Raw genomic sequence first — 18,406 nt, 5'->3', positions numbered from 1 at the left:
AGGACACTTTCCACATCTCTGATCCTTTTGAGTCAAAGTACCCAAGGTGGGGCCTTGCCTCCCTCCTTCCCCTGGCCTGAGGCCAGTGCCATCCCCAGGGTAAACCAAATCAGCCCTACAGAGCAGAATCCCAGACAGAAGGAGCCTCCAGCTGCAGCTCTTCTCCCGGACTCACCTGAGGCCGCAGAGGCCTGGGGGTCCTCGGCCGGGCCCGGCCACCACTCTGCAGAGCGGGGCTGTGGGATGGTGAAGGATAAGACCTTGGTCCCTTGGGGCACCATTCCTGTGTGGATGCTGTGGCTGGGCTGGGGTGGGTCAGAGAACAGGTTCACCTGTGGAAGCGGGGAGGCACAGCAGAGCCAAGTCAGGGTAGGGGCAAACCCATCTGAAATACCTCATCTTCCTTCAGGAGCTCAACACGCATGCCCTGTAGTAATAAATACCATCTTTCAGTGCAGCTCTTGGCTGGGCCAAACATAGGTGAAGAACTGTGTGCCCTTTCATTTACTCTTAATGGTGGTCCTGAAAGGAAGACAGGGTGGGGACCCCAACAGCCCATCATATAGAAGAAAAAACTGAGACACAGAGAGGTTATTAAGTCACTTACTCAAGATCCCCAGCTGATAAGTCCTTGGATGAGGATTACAACACTGCTCTATCTGACCCCAATGCCTATGGTTCTACTATTAACAGCAATTTTTTATTAATAATGTATGTTATAATTATATCATACAATTATTTCTTAACAAATATAAGCATTTCCAATAATTACGTTGATAATAATAGCAACCAATAGCTGTTTGAATAAATGAGTGAACCAGCAAGTGAATAAACTAATCTGCCATTGGTAGAGGATCTCTATCATTTGAGGACAGATTTAAAATGTGGCAGCCAGCCCAGTTGGTGAGGGAGCAGTCTGGAGTCAGGCAGGTGACCAAGGAAGACCTCTCGAAGCTCGAAAGCAGAGGGAAACCACGGGCTGTTAAACGGCTTACAGCAGAGTTGAGAGGACTATGTTCTGTTTGTGTAAAGAAGGTTTTATTGAACACAGCCATGCCTGTTTGTTTATGTGTTGTCTATGGCTGCTTTCACACTCTGGTGGCAGAGTTGAGTAGTTGTGACAGAGACTATATGCTCTACGAAGCTAAACATTTTCACAATCTGGCCCTTTACAGAGAAAGTTTGCCAACTCTAGCTTAGCATATGGGCTCTGTAGTCAGAGCCCAGGTTCCTGCCCAGGCTCTATCACAGCACACCTCTGAGTCCTAGTTGGCTTAATAATTTTTCTGCACATGAAATAAGTGCTCAATAAATAGCGGCCACCACCCTGACATTCAACACCATCATCATCACCACCACTGTCATCACCACCACCATCACCATCATCATCACCATCACCACCATCACCATCATCACCATCATCACCATCACCATCGTCATCACTACCACTGCAGTTATCACCACCCATCATCACCATCAGCATCATGTATACAATCATCATTAAGCTATCACCATCATTCACCATCACCATCACTATCAACCATTATCACCAACACTATCACCATCACCACCACCACCACCACCATTTTTACCATTACCGTCATCATAACTATCACCATTACTACCATCACCGTGATGGTCATCACCATCATAATCTGCACAGCCACCATGGAGACAGGCCCATGGAAAAGCAACACCCCTTAGTGGCACCTGCTCATCATGATGTTGGGGGTTATCTTAACTGCCCCTGCTGCACCAAGGTCAGGAATGAGCAGTTTAGGGTGGGCCCAGTGGAAGGGGCTCCCTGGCCCCCAGGCAAGCAGCCTCTCTTGCTTAAGCTGCATAGGTCCTGGCTGTGGCCGAAAAATCAACTCCAAGTGTGGCATGGTCCCCCCCACCCCCCCGCCTCCCCCTCTTTCAGGCCCAGCCTCCCCAGATGAGAACAAAGCTGGATTTTAATAATCTCCTCAGCCATCTGCTCAGACTCCCCTGTGGGGGCTTTCCTATCAGCACCCCTCTCCTGAGGTGACCCAAATCCCAAGGGAGGCCCAGCCCTCTGACATGTTTCCCTCCCCGGCCCCCTTTCTCAGCCTCAGGCCCCACCTGGGGAGTGACAGGGAATGGGGATGGGCCAGGGAAACCAGGAGGAGGCCCCTTTGTTTCAGGGACCAAAAAGGAGTTTGAAGCAGAGAAGCCCAAAACCTGAGCAGATGCCCAGGCAGAGCCATGAGGTGGGGAGTGGCGGTGGGGGTGGCAGCTTCGGATGCTCGGGCCTGGCCCTCCCAGGGCCCATCTCCCTGGACACAGCCAGGTGTCCTGGGTGCTTCCCAAGGCCAGATTCACTCCCTCGGGGGATTCTGTAAAAGGTGAATCAGAATTCTGTGAAGGGAGGACCAGTGAATTTGGGAAACATTGGGTTAAACAAATGAATATTCTCTGCACAGATGGATTTCTCTCAGCCTTTAAAATGCTAATGGGCTTTATGAATAGGGCGGGAGGGGAGAAGGAAGAGAGAGGAAGATGTTTCCCCAACTCATCTGCATACAGAAACCTCCCCTTCCCCCCATCCCCACCCAGGGGGTTCTGGGCCAACTTGTGGCCATCAGAACACACTGAAAAAGGGTGGTTTTACATTATCTCCGTAATTCCTTCTAGGGTAATTTCTGGTCACCTCAGCTCTTCCAGATTTCTCTTCAGCTGAGATGGAGGAACAGGGGCTGGGGGGAGGTGGCAACATGGCAGCAAATGCAGTGAGATCACCATAAACCCTGGCCAGAGGCCAGTGTAGAGAACAGAGCCAACCAGTGACTCCTGACCAGTCCTGGCTCCCTGCCCCACAGCTGGGCTCCCTGGTCCTGCCCCAACCCCAAGGCTCCAGACCCATCAGTGTTCCTGGGCCAGGCCTCCCCAGCTGCAGATCCCACAACTACTGAGACTAGTTCTGCTAGAGCGTGGTGTCACTCGTGGGCTTCAGAGCCAGGCTGCCGAGTTCCAACTCCTGCTCTGGCACCTACTTGTTGAGTGATCTTGGTCAAGTTACTTAACATCTCTGTGCCTCAGCTTCCCCAACTGCAAATTATTTAGGACAGTGGTCCATAAATATCACCTATGACCATTCTTATTTCTATAACAGTCATCAATCCGCCTCATCCCTATGCCTCTCTCCACACCCAGTGCCAGGGCCTGGGTGCCAGGGCTTACCCAGACTTGAGGAAAAGAACATCTGTTCTGGAATCAGGCAGATGTAGGTTTCAGTCCCAGCTTTGCCTCTTGCACCAGCTATGGGATGCTGAGCAAACCATTCCACCTGACTGAACCTCAGTGTGTGTGTGGAGGGGCTCAAATAAGATGACCCTGAACCTGGGGTGGGATACCTGTTGCTGCTCAGTGAATGTCAATCTCCTTCCTATGGGTCCCCACCCACTGCTGTCCACCTACCCACCATGCCTAGACTGGGTGTCCAGTGCAACATCCCCTGCGCGGCTCCCTCCCAGGTGGGTCCAGCCCTCCGCCATGGGTTCTGAGCAGAGTGAAGTGGCTTGGTAGGTGCTTGGGAGGTCTGAGAACTGCCTCTGAACTCGTGGGCTCTGAGCAAAAGGTTGTCCTGGGGTCTCTCCAGCCTTCGGGGTAGAGTGCACAGAGGTCCAGATGGAGTGAGGAAGCCTGGCCAGCTGGAATCTTAGCTCTCCTCAAGCCCCATGGACCCTGAGTGAATCCCCTCCCTGCTCTGGGGCTCTGTTCTCTTCTGCACATTGGAGCTGCAAGCCTGCCTTATACTGCTCCCCTAGGGCAGCTGTGAGATGGGGTTGGGCGGGAGGTGATAGTATCATCCTGCTTCCTTCCCGCAGAGCCCTGAAAGGTGCTCATACTTCCTGAGGCTGAGAGAGGGGTTGGGGGAGGGAGCAGAGCCCTCAGGCCAAGCAATAGCAATCATTTTTCCAGAAAGTGGGAGTGAGCGAGCTGACACAGAAACATTTCCGGCCTCTCCTCCTGTGACACCCTCACACACATGAGCCAGGGGTCTGGGTGCCAGCCAGGGCAGGGTGACCACACTTGGGGGGGACCCTGAGTCCTACTGGGTCAAGGGAGCACCCACAAAAGGAGGCACCCCAGCTACACTCTGCTGTGTCCACCCCACCTGTGTCACTGTGGCTGGCATACAAGAGGCCTAGCAGTAAACACCTTTATAATAATAATATTCCCTAACTCTTACGAAGTGCCTGCCTAGTGCCAGGTAAATGCTTTCTGTATACTGACTCATGCCCTTAAACGAGCAGAGGAGGAAGGGAGGAGGGAGGGTGGAGATGCTCCACGCCTTCAGTCCCCGCCACTCCATGACCTTCAGTGGCCCCTACCCCAACAGGAGCCCCAGTTTCCCAATCTGTCAAATGGGGAAGCCAAGTGTTTGGGTCTGATGACCAGTTCCTTTCTCCCTGGACCTGCTTGGAGTCTGCAGCCATGGGAATGCAGTTTCCCCAGAGAGGATGACCTAACAAACCCCCTCCACTCCCTTTCCCAACTGCCTCTCCCAACCCTGGATCTGGCTCAGCGGTTCAGAAAGCTGGAAGGAGCCTGCTTGGCTCCCAGGAGGAAGTCTGATTAGCCCTCTTCTACAGATGTGCCCGATGAGGTCAAGAGGGAAGGGGCCTGCCTGTGCCAGGCAGCAGGTGTGGGGATGCAGGGGGGCTCCTGGTCCTAGAACAGGCCCCCTTCCGTTTCCTCACCACAGTGGCCTTCTCCTACCCGCCCCGGAAGTGCCTCTCAGCATTGAGAGCAGCAGCTGTGGCACGGGCGGGGTCCTGGAGCATGGGGGGGGGTGGGCGGGGGCATTGGGGCATCTGTGTCTCTGCACCTCAGCTCTCACCCCTCCTCCACTGCTGCCTGATGAGGCAAGAGGAGGGCACAGCAAAAGCAGGAAGCCACGAGAGGCCGCACAGGTCCCACTTCCTGCCTCACTCAGGAAAGAGGAAGGTGGAGAATTCACAGCCTCCTCCTAAGACGGGGTGGGGGCTGGGGTGGTGGGTTTCCCCTCTGCTCTCCTCCTGCCCCATACTCTGCCAGGTGAGGTTGCGGGGAGGGAGAAAGGCAAAGGTGTGATCCAGGAAGATTCAGGCCCAAAGAACAAACACCACGGGCTGAGCAGAAATTCCGTGCTACTCTTTTGAGGCTCACAGAGCCCAAGTAACTTCCTCAAGGTCACACAGCTGGTTAGCAATGGAGCCAGGAGTCGAACCCAGGTGGCCTTACTCCCGAGCCCATCTAGAAGGAGAGAGAGTCTCATGAAATTCCTGGGCTCATGGTAGCTCAGGCCTGTAATCCCAGGGGCACTTTGGGAGGCTGAAGCAGAAGGATCACTTGAGCCCAGGAGTTCGAGACCAGCTTGGGCAACAAAGTAAGACCCCCCCATCTCTACAAAACATAAAAAAAAAAAAAAAAAATACAGGCACAGTGATGCATGCCTGTATTCTCAGCTACCAGGGAGGCTGAAGCGAGAGGATCCCTTGAGCCCAGAAGGTTGATATTGCAGTGAGTTACGACCATGCCACTGCACTCCAGCCTGGGTGACAGAGCAAGACCCTGACTCAAAAAAAAAAAAAAAGAAAGCCCAGGGAGGGCAAGGTCACTGCCCAAGGTCACAGAGGGACCTTGGGGTAGAAGCAAACTGGCATTCCACTAACTCCAGGGCCTCAGTAGATGGAGGAGGCAGTGGCCTTTCTCTAGAGCTATGGAAAAGTGTCATCTCCTTGGGGACTTGCGCCCATGCCTCCACCCCATCCCAGCCTGGTACCTTGGCCCCGAGGCGTAGCTGGTCGATGGTGTTCTCGGCCTCAGCATACTTGGTGAGAAGCCTGTGGTAGTCTTCCTGCAGAAAGGGGGAGCAACACGGTCATATGCCCAGGCACACAATGCACCCTTCCTTGCTGGGAGACCCTGATAGCAAACTCCCCTCCACAAGGGCTTCTGGGTTCCTGAGAGGAAAGCATTCAATGATGAGATCCAAGCTGAGCAATCTTCAGGCTTGTGTGCAACACAGACCTACCACGTTCAAGTTCTGGAGCATGCGAGGGCAGTGGGACAACTTTTCTACCTCTGTGACAACGAGTCTAGACTGAGGGCCTCTGGTTGGTTTACCTTGACACATAACCCACATCGCAGACGGCTGCCACGATTCTTTTACCCAAATGCCCTGCCCATCGGTTGGCTCTGTGGGGTGAGGCCCATATCTGTCTTTCCCCCTGCTGCACTGTCAGTGTTTAAGCAGCATGTGCTTAAGAAGTACTTTCTTCAATGGCTAATTGAATGAATCATCCAAGAGTCCCGTGGCAGAAAAATAGAAGGCTTGAAAATCACTGTTCCACCTACTCAGAATCACTTGCCTTAAACAAACCCAAAGAACTTTATAAAAACAGGTCATTGCAGGAAAAAAGGAAAAGCATGTCACCTTTGAAGGATGTGAGGAACTGATTCCTTCTGAAAACGGGTCAGTAACTAAGTAACTAATGACCATTATAGGTCAGTAACGGTAACAGTAAAAGGACAGAACAGAGCATCTCGCTGACCTTTCCTGTACAAGCAAGAACTTGGTAACCAAGTAGTTGATGAGGGACACTTTTACTTTTTAGCATATTTCCAGCAATTAATGTAGGAGTGAGAGCATTAGCATACTACCACTTTGTCACCCCAAATGAAAGACTAGACCAAGACAATGACCATCAGAGGCTGTCAAAATCACAAACAAGAGACCAGCAGGCATCCTGTGCTTGCTGAAGGAGGCACACAGGCCACCTATGATATGCTCTTGCCAAAACTCCCCACGCCCGTGGAGCTCGCGGTCTGGAGGGGAAATAGTCATGTTTCCCCTCCAGACCACCAAAGCCTCTAGCTCGAAACCTACCAATATTCAAGAAAAAGAGGACAATGGGACGTATCAAGAGAGACTACAGCACATCAGCAAAGCCCACACTGCGGACGACTCTGCAGGACAGACGGATTTCCACAACAAATGAATTTCATGGCAGAAGTAAGGAGGACAGACTAGAAGAGTAAAACAGATCTGAAAAAATAAATGCAAGAAAGAAAGAAAGAAAAAGAAAAAGGGAGAGGAGAGACTTGAAAGGCACCAAATGCGACATACAAGTCATGTTTGGATCCTGAGGCCCATGGACGGGAATGAATAAGCTGTTTATGAGACACCTGCATCTGAATGCGGGTTTGATATTTGTTCATATTTAAGAATCTGGTGTCAACATTTAGGTGATCATGGTAAGTGGTTATGTTTAAAGTAAGATCTTTATCTTTAGACATGTATACACTAACATATTTTTAGATAAAAGGATTGGATGCGTGAAATTTTGCTTCGAAATAGTCTAGTGGTGGTGAATAGGGGAGAGGTAAGGCCACAGGAGAGAAAGGTTTTCNGGGGGGGGTGGGCGGGGGCATTGGGGCATCTGTGTCTCTGCACCTCAGCTCTCACCCCTCCTCCACTGCTGCCTGATGAGGCAAGAGGAGGGCACAGCAAAAGCAGGAAGCCACGAGAGGCCGCACAGGTCCCACTTCCTGCCTCACTCAGGAAAGAGGAAGGTGGAGAATTCACAGCCTCCTCCTAAGACGGGGTGGGGCTGGGGTGGTGGGTTTCCCCTCTGCTCTCCTCCTGCCCCATACTCTGCCAGGTGAGGTTGCGGGGAGGGAGAAAGGCAAAGGTGTGATCCAGGAAGATTCAGGCCCAAAGAACAAACACCACGGGCTGAGCAGAAATTCCGTGCTACTCTTTTGAGGCTCACAGAGCCCAAGTAACTTCCTCAAGGTCACACAGCTGGTTAGCAATGGAGCCAGGAGTCGAACCCAGGTGGCCTTACTCCCGAGCCCATCTAGAAGGAGAGAGAGTCTCATGAAATTCCTGGGCTCATGGTAGCTCAGGCCTGTAATCCCAGGGGCACTTTGGGAGGCTGAAGCAGAAGGATCACTTGAGCCCAGGAGTTCGAGACCAGCTTGGGCAACAAAGTAAGACCCCCCCATCTCTACAAAACATAAAAAAAAAAAAAAAAAATACAGGCACAGTGATGCATGCCTGTATTCTCAGCTACCAGGGAGGCTGAAGCGAGAGGATCCCTTGAGCCCAGAAGGTTGATATTGCAGTGAGTTACGACCATGCCACTGCACTCCAGCCTGGGTGACAGAGCAAGACCCTGACTCAAAAAAAAAAAAAAGAAAGCCCAGGGAGGGCAAGGTCACTGCCCAAGGTCACAGAGGGACCTTGGGGTAGAAGCAAACTGGCATTCCACTAACTCCAGGGCCTCAGTAGATGGAGGAGGCAGTGGCCTTTCTCTAGAGCTATGGAAAAGTGTCATCTCCTCGGGGACTTGCGCCCATGCCTCCACCCCATCCCAGCCTGGTACCTTGGCCCCGAGGCGTAGCTGGTCGATGGTGTTCTCGGCCTCAGCATACTTGGTGAGAAGCCTGTGGTAGTCTTCCTGCAGAAAGGGGAGCAACACGGTCATATGCCCAGGCACACAATGCACCCTTCCTTGCTGGGAGACCCTGATAGCAAACTCCCCTCCACAAGGGCTTCTGGGTTCCTGAGAGGAAAGCATTCAATGATGAGATCCAAGCTGAGCAATCTTCAGGCTTGTGTGCAACACAGACCTACCACGTTCAAGTTCTGGAGCATGCGAGGGCAGTGGGACAACTTTTCTACCTCTGTGACAACGAGTCTAGACTGAGGGCCTCTGGTTGGTTTACCTTGACACATAACCCACATCGCAGACGGCTGCCACGATTCTTTTACCCAAATGCCCTGCCCATCGGTTGGCTCTGTGGGGTGAGGCCCATATCTGTCTTTCCCCTGCTGCACTGTCAGTGTTTAAGCAGCATGTGCTTAAGAAGTACTTTCTTCAATGGCTAATTGAATGAATCATCCAAGAGTCCCGTGGCAGAAAATAGAAGGCTTGAAAATCACTGTTCCACCTACTCAGAATCACTTGCCTTAAACAAACCCAAAGAACTTTATAAAACAGGTCATTGCAGGAAAAAAGGAAAAGCATGTCACCTTTGAAGGATGTGAGGAACTGATTCCTTCTGAAAACGGGTCAGTAACTAAGTAACTAATGACCATTATAGGTCAGTAACGGTAACAGTAAAAGGACAGAACAGAGCATCTCGCTGACCTTTCCTGTACAAGCAAGAACTTGGTAACCAAGTAGTTGATGAGGGACACTTTTACTTTTAGCATATTTCCAGCAATTAATGTAGGAGTGAGAGCATTAGCATACTACCACTTTGTCACCCCAAATGAAAGACTAGACCAAGACAATGACCATCAGAGGCTGTCAAAATCACAAACAAGAGACCAGCAGGCATCCTGTGCTTGCTGAAGGAGGCACACAGGCCACCTATGATATGCTCTTGCCAAAACTCCCCACGCCCGTGGAGCTCGCGGTCTGGAGGGGAAATAGTCATGTTTCCCCTCCAGACCACCAAAGCCTCTAGCTCGAAACCTACCAATATTCAAGAAAAGAGGACAATGGGACGTATCAAGAGAGACTACAGCACATCAGCAAAGCCCACACTGCGGACGACTCTGCAGGACAGACGGATTTCCACAACAAATGAATTTCATGGCAGAAGTAAGGAGGACAGACTAGAAGAGTAAAACAGATCTGAAAAAATAAATGCAAGAAAGAAAGAAAGAAAAGAAAAGGGAGAGGAGAGACTTGAAAGGCACCAAATGCGACATACAAGTCATGTTTGGATCCTGAGGCCCATGGACGGGAATGAATAAGCTGTTTATGAGACACCTGCATCTGAATGCGGGTTTGATATTTGTTCATATTTAAGAATCTGGTGTCAACATTTAGGTGATCATGGTAAGTGGTTATGTTTAAAGTAAGATCTTTATCTTTAGACATGTATACACTAACATATTTTAGATAAAAGGATTGGATGCGTGAAATTTTGCTTCGAAATAGTCTAGTGGTGGTGAATAGGGGAGAGGTAAGGCCACAGGAGAGAAAGGTTTTCGGGAGCTGCTAATTGTGGATGCGGGGGGTAGGTACATGGGAGTGCATTCTACAATTTTCTTTCTTGTATATGTTTTAATATTTTTCATAGCAGAAGTTGAAAAGAAGCAAACAGATCATCCTTGAAACATGAGTACAATCACTGGTCTTTTTGAGCAAAGGGCTTGGGTCTATCTCAGGGCTCCAGGTATATCCTCCCTGCACAAGCATGGAGTTCCTAGCCCAGACCTCAGGCCTCCCTACCCCAGCCAGCCTCTATCCCAGGGCCTCCCCACTCCAGCCAGCCTCCACCTCAGGCCTCTCCACCCCAGCCAGCCTCTACCCCCAGGGCTTCCCACCCAAGCCAGCCTCCACCCCAGGCCTCCCCACCCCACCAGCCTCCATCCCAGGGCTTCCTACCCCAGCCAGCCTCCACCCCAGTCCTCCTCACCCCACTGGCCTCCATCCCAGGGCTTCCCACCCTAGTCAGCCTCCACCCCAGGCCTCCCCACCCCACTGGCCTCTACCCCAGGCCTCTGCACCCCAGCCAGCCTCTACTCGAGGCCTCCCCACCCCAATTAGCCTCCACCCTAAGCCAACAGGGGCCTTGGTGACACATCCACAGCTATAAGTCCCACCAACCTGGAGCTGATGGACCAGTTCAGTGGCTTGCTCAGGCGTCTGAAATTCTTGGGGTACCCTGGTGATGGGGTGGGCAGGAGGCGTGTCCTTTGCCAAGGCTGCTTCTCCACTGCTCAACAGCACCTCCTGCACAATCTCAGCTGGTGACTTGAAGATGAGGGGCCTGGCAGGGGCCTGAGGCTTCCTGTTGTGGCTTCTGGACTTGGGGGGACGGTAGCTCTCATCTTTGGGGAATCTCACCCGGGGCCCTACCTTGGAGAAGTCAGGGAGTGGGTAGTTCAACTGCCCCCGGCCATACTTGGGGGCATTAGAAGAGGAGCGGCCAGCCAGAGTGGCTCCCTGTTTGGGCAGCGGCCTGCCCTGCTGTGTTGACCTGGGCTGAGGATTCAGGGGGCTGATGGAGCCAATGAATCGGGAAGGGAGTGGCTTAGGTGACGTCTTTGTCTGCTTCCAGATGTGTTCCTCGGGCTGAGGGCAGGAGAATCTGGTGGTTTCTCTCCTCCATCTATCCGCGGCAGGCTGCGGACTCTGGGCTCGGGGAGCTGAGGAGTCCTGGAATTCCATGGGGGTTGCCAGAGCAACACTGCCTCCAGTTCTGTCATCTGGGTTTAGGAGGTGGTGGCTGGGGCCCTCTGGCAAAGTTTCTGCCAGGGCAGTGGGCTGGGGGCCACCGGTCTCTCCTTCCCAGGTGGAATCAAGGCTGTCACTAGGGTGGTCGAGGCTCACTGTCCCACTGCTCCAGGACCTTGCTGGGCTGAGCTCAACGGGTGGGTTGACCTCGGAATGTTCAGAAAGTTTGTCCCCACTGGCTTGTTCGCCAGAAGCCACCCAGCCCCTGGCCTGACCATGCCCAAGAACCACGGGGCTGGTGTTTCCATGGCCCTCCAAGCTGAGACCAGCCTCATACCCCAACCTTGGGGAGCTCTCTCCAGCCTCCTCAACCTCCAGACTTCTGAGGGTCCCATCTGGTTCCTCTTCAGTCATGTCCAGCTGACGGCCCTGCTGGGGGAGCCAGGCGAGAGGTTCGTGGGAACTTGCTGAGCTGTCCACATCCTCTGCTTCAGCCTCTGGAAAGACAAGCCATTCACTTCTTAGCATATACCAGGTCTGTACCCACCATGTAACTTACCCTGTCACTTCAACTCCCTGGCTTACATTTCCTCATCACATGGGGATGGAAAGGATCCCAAGGAGCCCCCCACATAGCCAAGTGTTTGTCTGATACCTGATCTGGTTGTCTCAGAGGTCCTTCAAACTCAAACCCAAACCCGGTCTCTCCAGTGTCTCCCATCTCAGCAGATGGCAACACCATCCCCTCCAGGCACACAGGCCAGAAGCCTGGGAGGCGTCTTTGCCATCTCTCTCCTTCTACCCCCCTGAATCCAATCTGTCACCTGGTCCTGCCCCATTACCTCCTATAAAAATCGCAAACTCATCTATCACTCTGAAGTCTACCACCACTACCTTGGCTCGCATCCCATCCTCTCTTGTCTGGCTAACTGCAGCCAGTAGCCACCTAACCATCTCCTCCATCCTCACCCATATCCTCCATCTGAAAACTCATCCATGTCTTCCTGTGGAAGAAAAGCAGAACCTTCACTATGGTCCTAAGGTCACTGCCACCCCGGCCCCATTAGCTCTCCCACTCCATCTCTCTCCAAGGCCCCTCAGGCTCCCCCTGCTCCTGCTATGTGCACACCACGCTCCTCCCACCATGGGGGCTACGCATGTACGCATCCCTCTGCTGGGGGATTCTCTCTCCTCCTTGGCCTAGTTAACTCCTATCTGTCCATCAGGCTCAACCTCTGCCTCCTCTGTCGCTCAACCTCTGCCTCCTCAAGGAAGACTTAGATCTCCCTGACTAGGTCAAGTTCTTCCTTTTACAGGCCCTCATAGGACTGGTTACCTTTACTTTGTAACACTTATCATAGCAGCTGCTTTCCATTTATTTGTGTGGTTGTTTCACTGACGTGTGTCTCGCCCCCTACACTGCAAGCTCTATGAAGCCAAGGATGCTCTCTGTTTTGTTCACGATTGGATTTGCAGTGCTGGTACCTGACACTATTTGTTGACCGAACAGAAGGAAGGAGAAAAGGAAGGCGAGCGAGGAAGGGAGGGAAGGAAGGAAGGAAGGAGGGAGGAAGATAAGGTATATAAAGCTCCCAGGAAGTAGACAGTTACTGTAATTATTACATAGTGAGTACTCAATACATATGTATCCATCCACCCACCCAGCCATCTATCCCACTATGCTTCCTCCCAACATCCATCCATCTACCCACCCATTCACCCATCTATCACCCACCCGTCCATTCATCCATGCATCTAACCACCATCCATACAGTCATTGTTTACAGAGCACCCACTCTGCTCTAGACCCCGTGTTGACTTCTGGGACAGGTCCAAAGTTTCATGAGACACAGTTTGGGTACCACCAGGCATAGACTCTCTGTTCAGGCAGATGCACCTTTCGTCTCACTCTTCTAACTCCTCCATGCTCTTTCCCCTACCTTGGAAGCCTTTCTACATCTCTTAACCACTTTATCACATCTTCCTTTGGCCAAGTTACTCTTTGCTTACAGCACCATACTTGAAACCCAGGGATGGCTTACGTCAAGTTGCCAAAGATTCACCCACTGGTTCCTGGACCAGGACCCAGGCCCCAGTTCATTGCAGGTGAGTCCTGCTGTTCCACCCCACTAGGGTCACCACACTAGGGGTGAAGGGGCCTGGGCTTTGGAGCTAGGGAGCCCTGGGTTCAGTCCTGGCTCCTGTGACCCCTCACTGGGGCCACGGGCAAGCTGCTGACCTCTCTGGCAATCCACAGTCAAACGTGAAGCTAGTTCCTCCTACCTGACAGACGGTGGTGAGAAGGGAACAAGAGAGGGCCAGACCCTGCCCAGCCCTGTGCCTGGCACATAGTAAAGGCACAGGACAGGGTAGCAGCTATTACATCATAGCAGGGGGTTACCATGTGACCCCAGGAAGAGATGCCTCTGCCCTGTCCACCCAGTGCATCTCAGTTACCATCCCTTGCTGGAAAGAGTGCTCAGAAATGGCTCCTCAGTGGGCAGCAGTGGGCAGTGCTCACTTTGAGCAGATCAGGTGTGTGAAACTTTGAGTAATGGCACAATCTGCTACCAGAGGAGGCTTCTCTACCAACCGCAACAGCCTGTGGGAGTCACAGGACCCTAAAACAGGGGCATCTCGCTCATAATCTAAGCGCAATCACTACCATGTATCCAGCTCTTACTATTCTCTACGATATGATTCCTCTCATTTTCTAGATGGAAAAAGCAAGACTCAGGCAGAAGGAACTTGCTAAGCAAAGCGAGGAATTTAGTCTAAGTTGGTCTGGATGCAATCAGAACATAGTTATTGTAGAAAACAAGAAATGCCAACATTCCCATTGCTAATTAGAATTTTTAAAAACCTTAAAAATACCCAGGCATGACAGCTCCCATCTGTAATCCCAGCATTTTGGGAGGCCAAGGTGAGAGGCTCACTTCAGGCCAGGAGTTTGAGACCAGCCTGGCCAACACCGTGAGACCCTGTCTCTACAAAAAATACAAAAATTAGCTGGGTGTGGTGGCATGCACCTGTAGTCCCAGCTCCTCGGGAGGCTGAGTTCTGAGGATTGATTGGGCCCGAAAGGTCGACGCTGCAGTGAGCCATGATCATGCCACTGCACTCCAGCCTGGACAACAGAGCAAGACCCTGCTTCAATAAATAAATAAATACATAAAATAAAAATTGGACACGACCCCAAGACTAAGTAATTCAAATTACCAGAGATATGAGCAAATCAAGTGTGCAAAGATATATTAATGACATTCATCACTGCATTATTTATAACAGAAAAATCTAAAAACTACTAAAATGCCCAGCAGTAGGATACTGGCCGATTAACCACGGAATATCCATGGAAGTCTAGGAATGACTTGTGGGAGAGGATTTGATGAACTAGGAAAATGTTCATATCTATTAAGTTAACCAAAAAGCAGGTTATAACGAAGTATGTCGAATACTGTTCCATATTCACATTACATTTGCATAACTACACATATGGAAAACAGTGGTTATCTGGGGATGGAGTGGGACAATAAGTAATTTTAAATTTTACTTAATTTTGTGCCTTATATTTTCTGGTTGTTCTGCAATGAATGGTATTACTTATACAATTTAAATTTTTTAAATTTTTAAATTACAGACTTTGTAGAATTTAATTGAAAATGTTGAAGCAACCTCCACTCCCTTCCCCCCTGCTAGAACATGTGATGTGGGGGACGGGACACCACTGTAGGGGGAGGGGTGTCAGTCTCACCTTCTCCTGAAGTCTCTCCTGACTCACAATCCTGATGCCCATCGGGCTGCAGATGCGGGTCCCACTCCAGGGGCGGCAGGTGCTGCTGGGCCAGGCGGAAGTCCTCCAGGAGCTCAGGGCTGGTGGCACTGGGAAAGAGTCCCTCTTCTCCCCAGCTTTGTGAACTACTATCCACATCCCTCTTGTCCTCAGCCCAGGCCCAGTGCCGCCGCCGGGGGCCCTTCCGCAGGTCAGGCTCAACCCAGCGGATCTCAGTCTCCGAGCTGGCCATCAGGGCTGGCCTGAGCTTCACCTGGGCCACTTCATCTTCAGGAGACAGAGCTGCTGCCAGGGGCCCCAGAGTCACCGCTGGCTCCTGTCAGCATCGGCCATCCTGCCTGTGCCCTGTCAGGAACACATTCAAGAAATATCATTAATTCTCCTGATTCCCTCTTTTATTTGGAACAAGAAGTTGCCAGCAGGAACTCTGGAATTAGCCCTGGTTCAACTCCTGGCTGCGTCCTCCCAAAGCTGTGTGACCTTGGGCAAGTCACTCTGCCTTCATTTTCTTCATCAATAAAGCTGGGATAATAATTCCTTTCTCCCTCCAGGGTTGTTTTTTTGTCTGCTTGTTTTTAGCTCACTACAACCTTCGTCTCCCAGGCTCAAGTGATTCTCCTGCCTCAGCCTCCTGAGTAGCTGGGACTACAAGCGTGCGCCACCACACCCAGCTAATTTTTGTATTTTTTAGTTTCACCATATGGGCCAGGCTGGTCTCGAACTCCTGACCTCGTGATGCACCCGCCTCGGCCTCCTAAAGTGCTGGGATCACAGGTGTGAGCCACCATGTCCGGCCCCCTCCAGGGTTTTATAAACTAGATGAGACACACGATGAGGAGCCCAGCAGCCAGTGTACCGACCAACAGGTGTTGAATGCATCCTAGCTAGTGTTACTGAGTACTGGCTCTTCGTGTGGGCATGGGGCACAGGCCCCGCTCACCGGAGAACCGACGGCCCAGGAGGAAGCAGACGATCACCAGGCAACTACAAATCCAGGTGAGATGTGCCAGAGGAGGCACGGGGGCTGCCCTGACACAGGCCAGGGTAGTCTGGGGATCCCAGGTTAGAAGCTAGTTCCTCTGAGAATCTTCTCTGACCTCACTCGGGTAAGAATTCAGATTGAGAGGTGGGGGAGGATGATGAAAAAAGCATTCCAAGCCAAGTATGATGGCTCACGCCTACAATTCCAGCACTTTGGGAGGCTGAGGTGAGCGGATCACTTGAGTCTAGGAGTTCGAGACCAGCCTGGGCAACATGGCAAAACCTCGTCTCTACAAAAAATTAGCCAGGTGTGATTGTGCACACCTGTAGTCACAGCTACTCGAGAGGCTGAGGTGGGAGGATCACTTGAGCCCGGGAGGTTGAGGCTGCAGTGAGCCATGACAGCGCCACTGCACTCCAGCCTGGGCAACAAAGTGAGACCCTGTCTCAAAAGGAAAAAAAAAAAAAAAAAAAAAAAAAAGTAGCATTCTGCTAACCAACATAATTGAAAACAGGTGCTCAAACGAAAAGGCATGAAGTCCCAGCACATGCTACAGTATAGATGAACCTCAGAAACATTATGCTAAGTGAGAGATGCCAGACACAAAGGCCACATATAGTGTGATTCTATGGATAGGAAATATCCAGGCAAGGTAACTCCTTGGAGAGTGAAAGCAGACTGGTGTTTGCCAGGGGCTGGGGGAGAGGAGAGTGGGCACTGCTTGTTGGGTATGGGATTTCCTTCGGAAGTGAGAAAAATGCTTTGCAACTAGATGGAGGTGGCAGTTACACAACACTGTGAATATACTAAATGTCACTGAACTATTCATCTAAAAATGGTTAGTTTTATGTTATGTGAATTTCACCTCAATTTAAATAAAAAGTCTTCCTAGTGAGGCAACCTGGGGGCGGGGAGCAAGCCTACCGGGGCTTTCCTGGACCTGGGAGTGGTTTTCGCCGAGGCTGGGGTATTGAACAGAGGGAAAGCCCATCAGAGGTGTGGTTTAAAAGTTCCCCTTGGGCTGCTCTGGGAGAATGAACCAGGGAGGCTGGCCACACAGGGACCTGTCAGGCGGCTGCTGCAGGAACAGGGTAGCCAGAGAAGGGCTCCTCCGCTGCCTTCCCTCAACCCTCTCTTTCTTTCCCTCTTTCCTTCTCCCTCTCATCTCCTTTTGCCTCTTTCTTCCCACTCTCCCGCTATTTCCCTAAGCGCTTCCTCTATGCCAGCACTGATCCAGGTCCAGGAAGAGCAAAGCTGACCCGGAGTGGTCACGGTCCCCCAGGGAGCTCCCTGCCATGGAGGGTTCAGAGAACCGCCGCCAATCAGCACAGCGGCCCCCAGGGCGGTTCACACAAAGGCCTTCTTCCACAGATGGGGAAACTGGGGTCCAGAGAGGGGGAGAGGCCTTACCCAAAGCCACATATGGGTCAGGACAAGGCAGGGGCGAAAGTCAGCCTCCTGGCCCAGAGTCTGGGCTTTCTCCCCTGCATGCTGTGTCGAAGGGAGTATGACTCCAGGCCTCCCAGGACAGAAGGTCTGTGTTTGTCCCTTTATCCTCGTGAGCACTTGGATCCTGCTTGATTTGTGTGGCTGAGAAAAGTCAGCAGGCAACTATTTTTGGACACAAAGTTCCCCAGGGAACAGTGCAGCCCGGGAAAGGCTGACTTCTCAAGGGCTGGAGGAGGGAGGGACAGGGAATACCATTCTTCCCTCCCTGGCTGCGGCTCCTGCTCTGTGGATGGGTGTTCGGGGCTTCTATCCTCTGTCCCCGCCCAGTCTTCCTCTCTACCCCCAAATGCAGAGCCCCACAATTTCCTCCAGATCACCCTGCATGTTATCCTCCAGCCCCACAGTCCCCGCCACATGTGAAGAACCCACTCGGCGCCAGCCTGGCTAGAAGCTTTACTTTTAAGTTCTCAATCTGCCCTCCCTACAAACATGAGGGTAGAACTTGGCTAAGATCACCCGGCTACTTCCTGCCAGAGCAAGATCTGCAACTGTCAGTTTCGGCCTAGTGGCCCCCAATATGTTTTAATCACACAACCCATCCGTAAAATAAATGTGCTCGAACACGTCATGCTAATATATTACATGTATTAGAAAGAATACTTTCAAAAGTGATTTTCTAAAAAGATGCAATTGAAAATTGGCCAGGCACAATGGCTCACACCTGTAATCCCAGCACTTTGGGAGGCCGAGGTGGATAGATCACTTGAGCTCAGGAGTTCAAGACCAGCTTGGGCAACATGGCAAAAGCCCATCTCTACTAAAATAAAAGGAGGCCGGGCGCAGTGGCTCACGCCTGTAATCCCAGCACTTTGGGAGGCTAAGGTGGACAGATCACTTGAGCTCAGGAGTTCAAGACCAGCTTGGGCAACATGGCAAAAGCCCATCTCTACTAAAATAAAAGGAGGCTGGGCGCGG

At 51.7% G+C, this 18,406-nt stretch overlaps 1 protein-coding gene across 5 annotated transcripts in view; it reads right to left on the bottom strand.

The window, feature by feature from the left end:
- Positions 1-18,406, bottom strand: part of AKNA (AT-hook transcription factor) — a 68,530-nt gene that overhangs the window by 35,100 nt on the left and 15,024 nt on the right. For 4 of the 5 annotated variants that reach the window (XM_017875929.1, XM_017875930.1, XM_017875931.1 and 1 more), the window contains 4 exons: positions 14,962-15,345; positions 10,638-11,704; positions 8,397-8,471; positions 176-332 (listed from right to left, as the gene is read on the bottom strand). In XM_017875929.1, coding sequence (XP_017731418.1) covers positions 176-332; positions 8,397-8,471; positions 10,638-11,704; positions 14,962-15,232 — 1,570 coding nt within the window. In that variant the 5' untranslated portion in view covers positions 15,233-15,345. Of the gene's footprint in view, positions 1-175; positions 333-8,396; positions 8,472-10,637; positions 11,705-13,490; positions 13,545-14,961; positions 15,346-18,406 lie in introns of those variants that run through there. The other variant, XM_017875932.1, reaches the window with a different exon arrangement.

This window comes from Rhinopithecus bieti, unplaced genomic scaffold, assembly GCF_001698545.2.
Source record: "Rhinopithecus bieti isolate Rb0 unplaced genomic scaffold, ASM169854v2 scaffold_9997, whole genome shotgun sequence".
Lineage (NCBI taxonomy): Eukaryota > Metazoa > Chordata > Mammalia > Primates > Cercopithecidae > Rhinopithecus > Rhinopithecus bieti.
The sequence above is the reverse complement of the archived record's forward strand: the minus strand, read 5'-3'. Positions and strand labels throughout refer to the sequence as shown.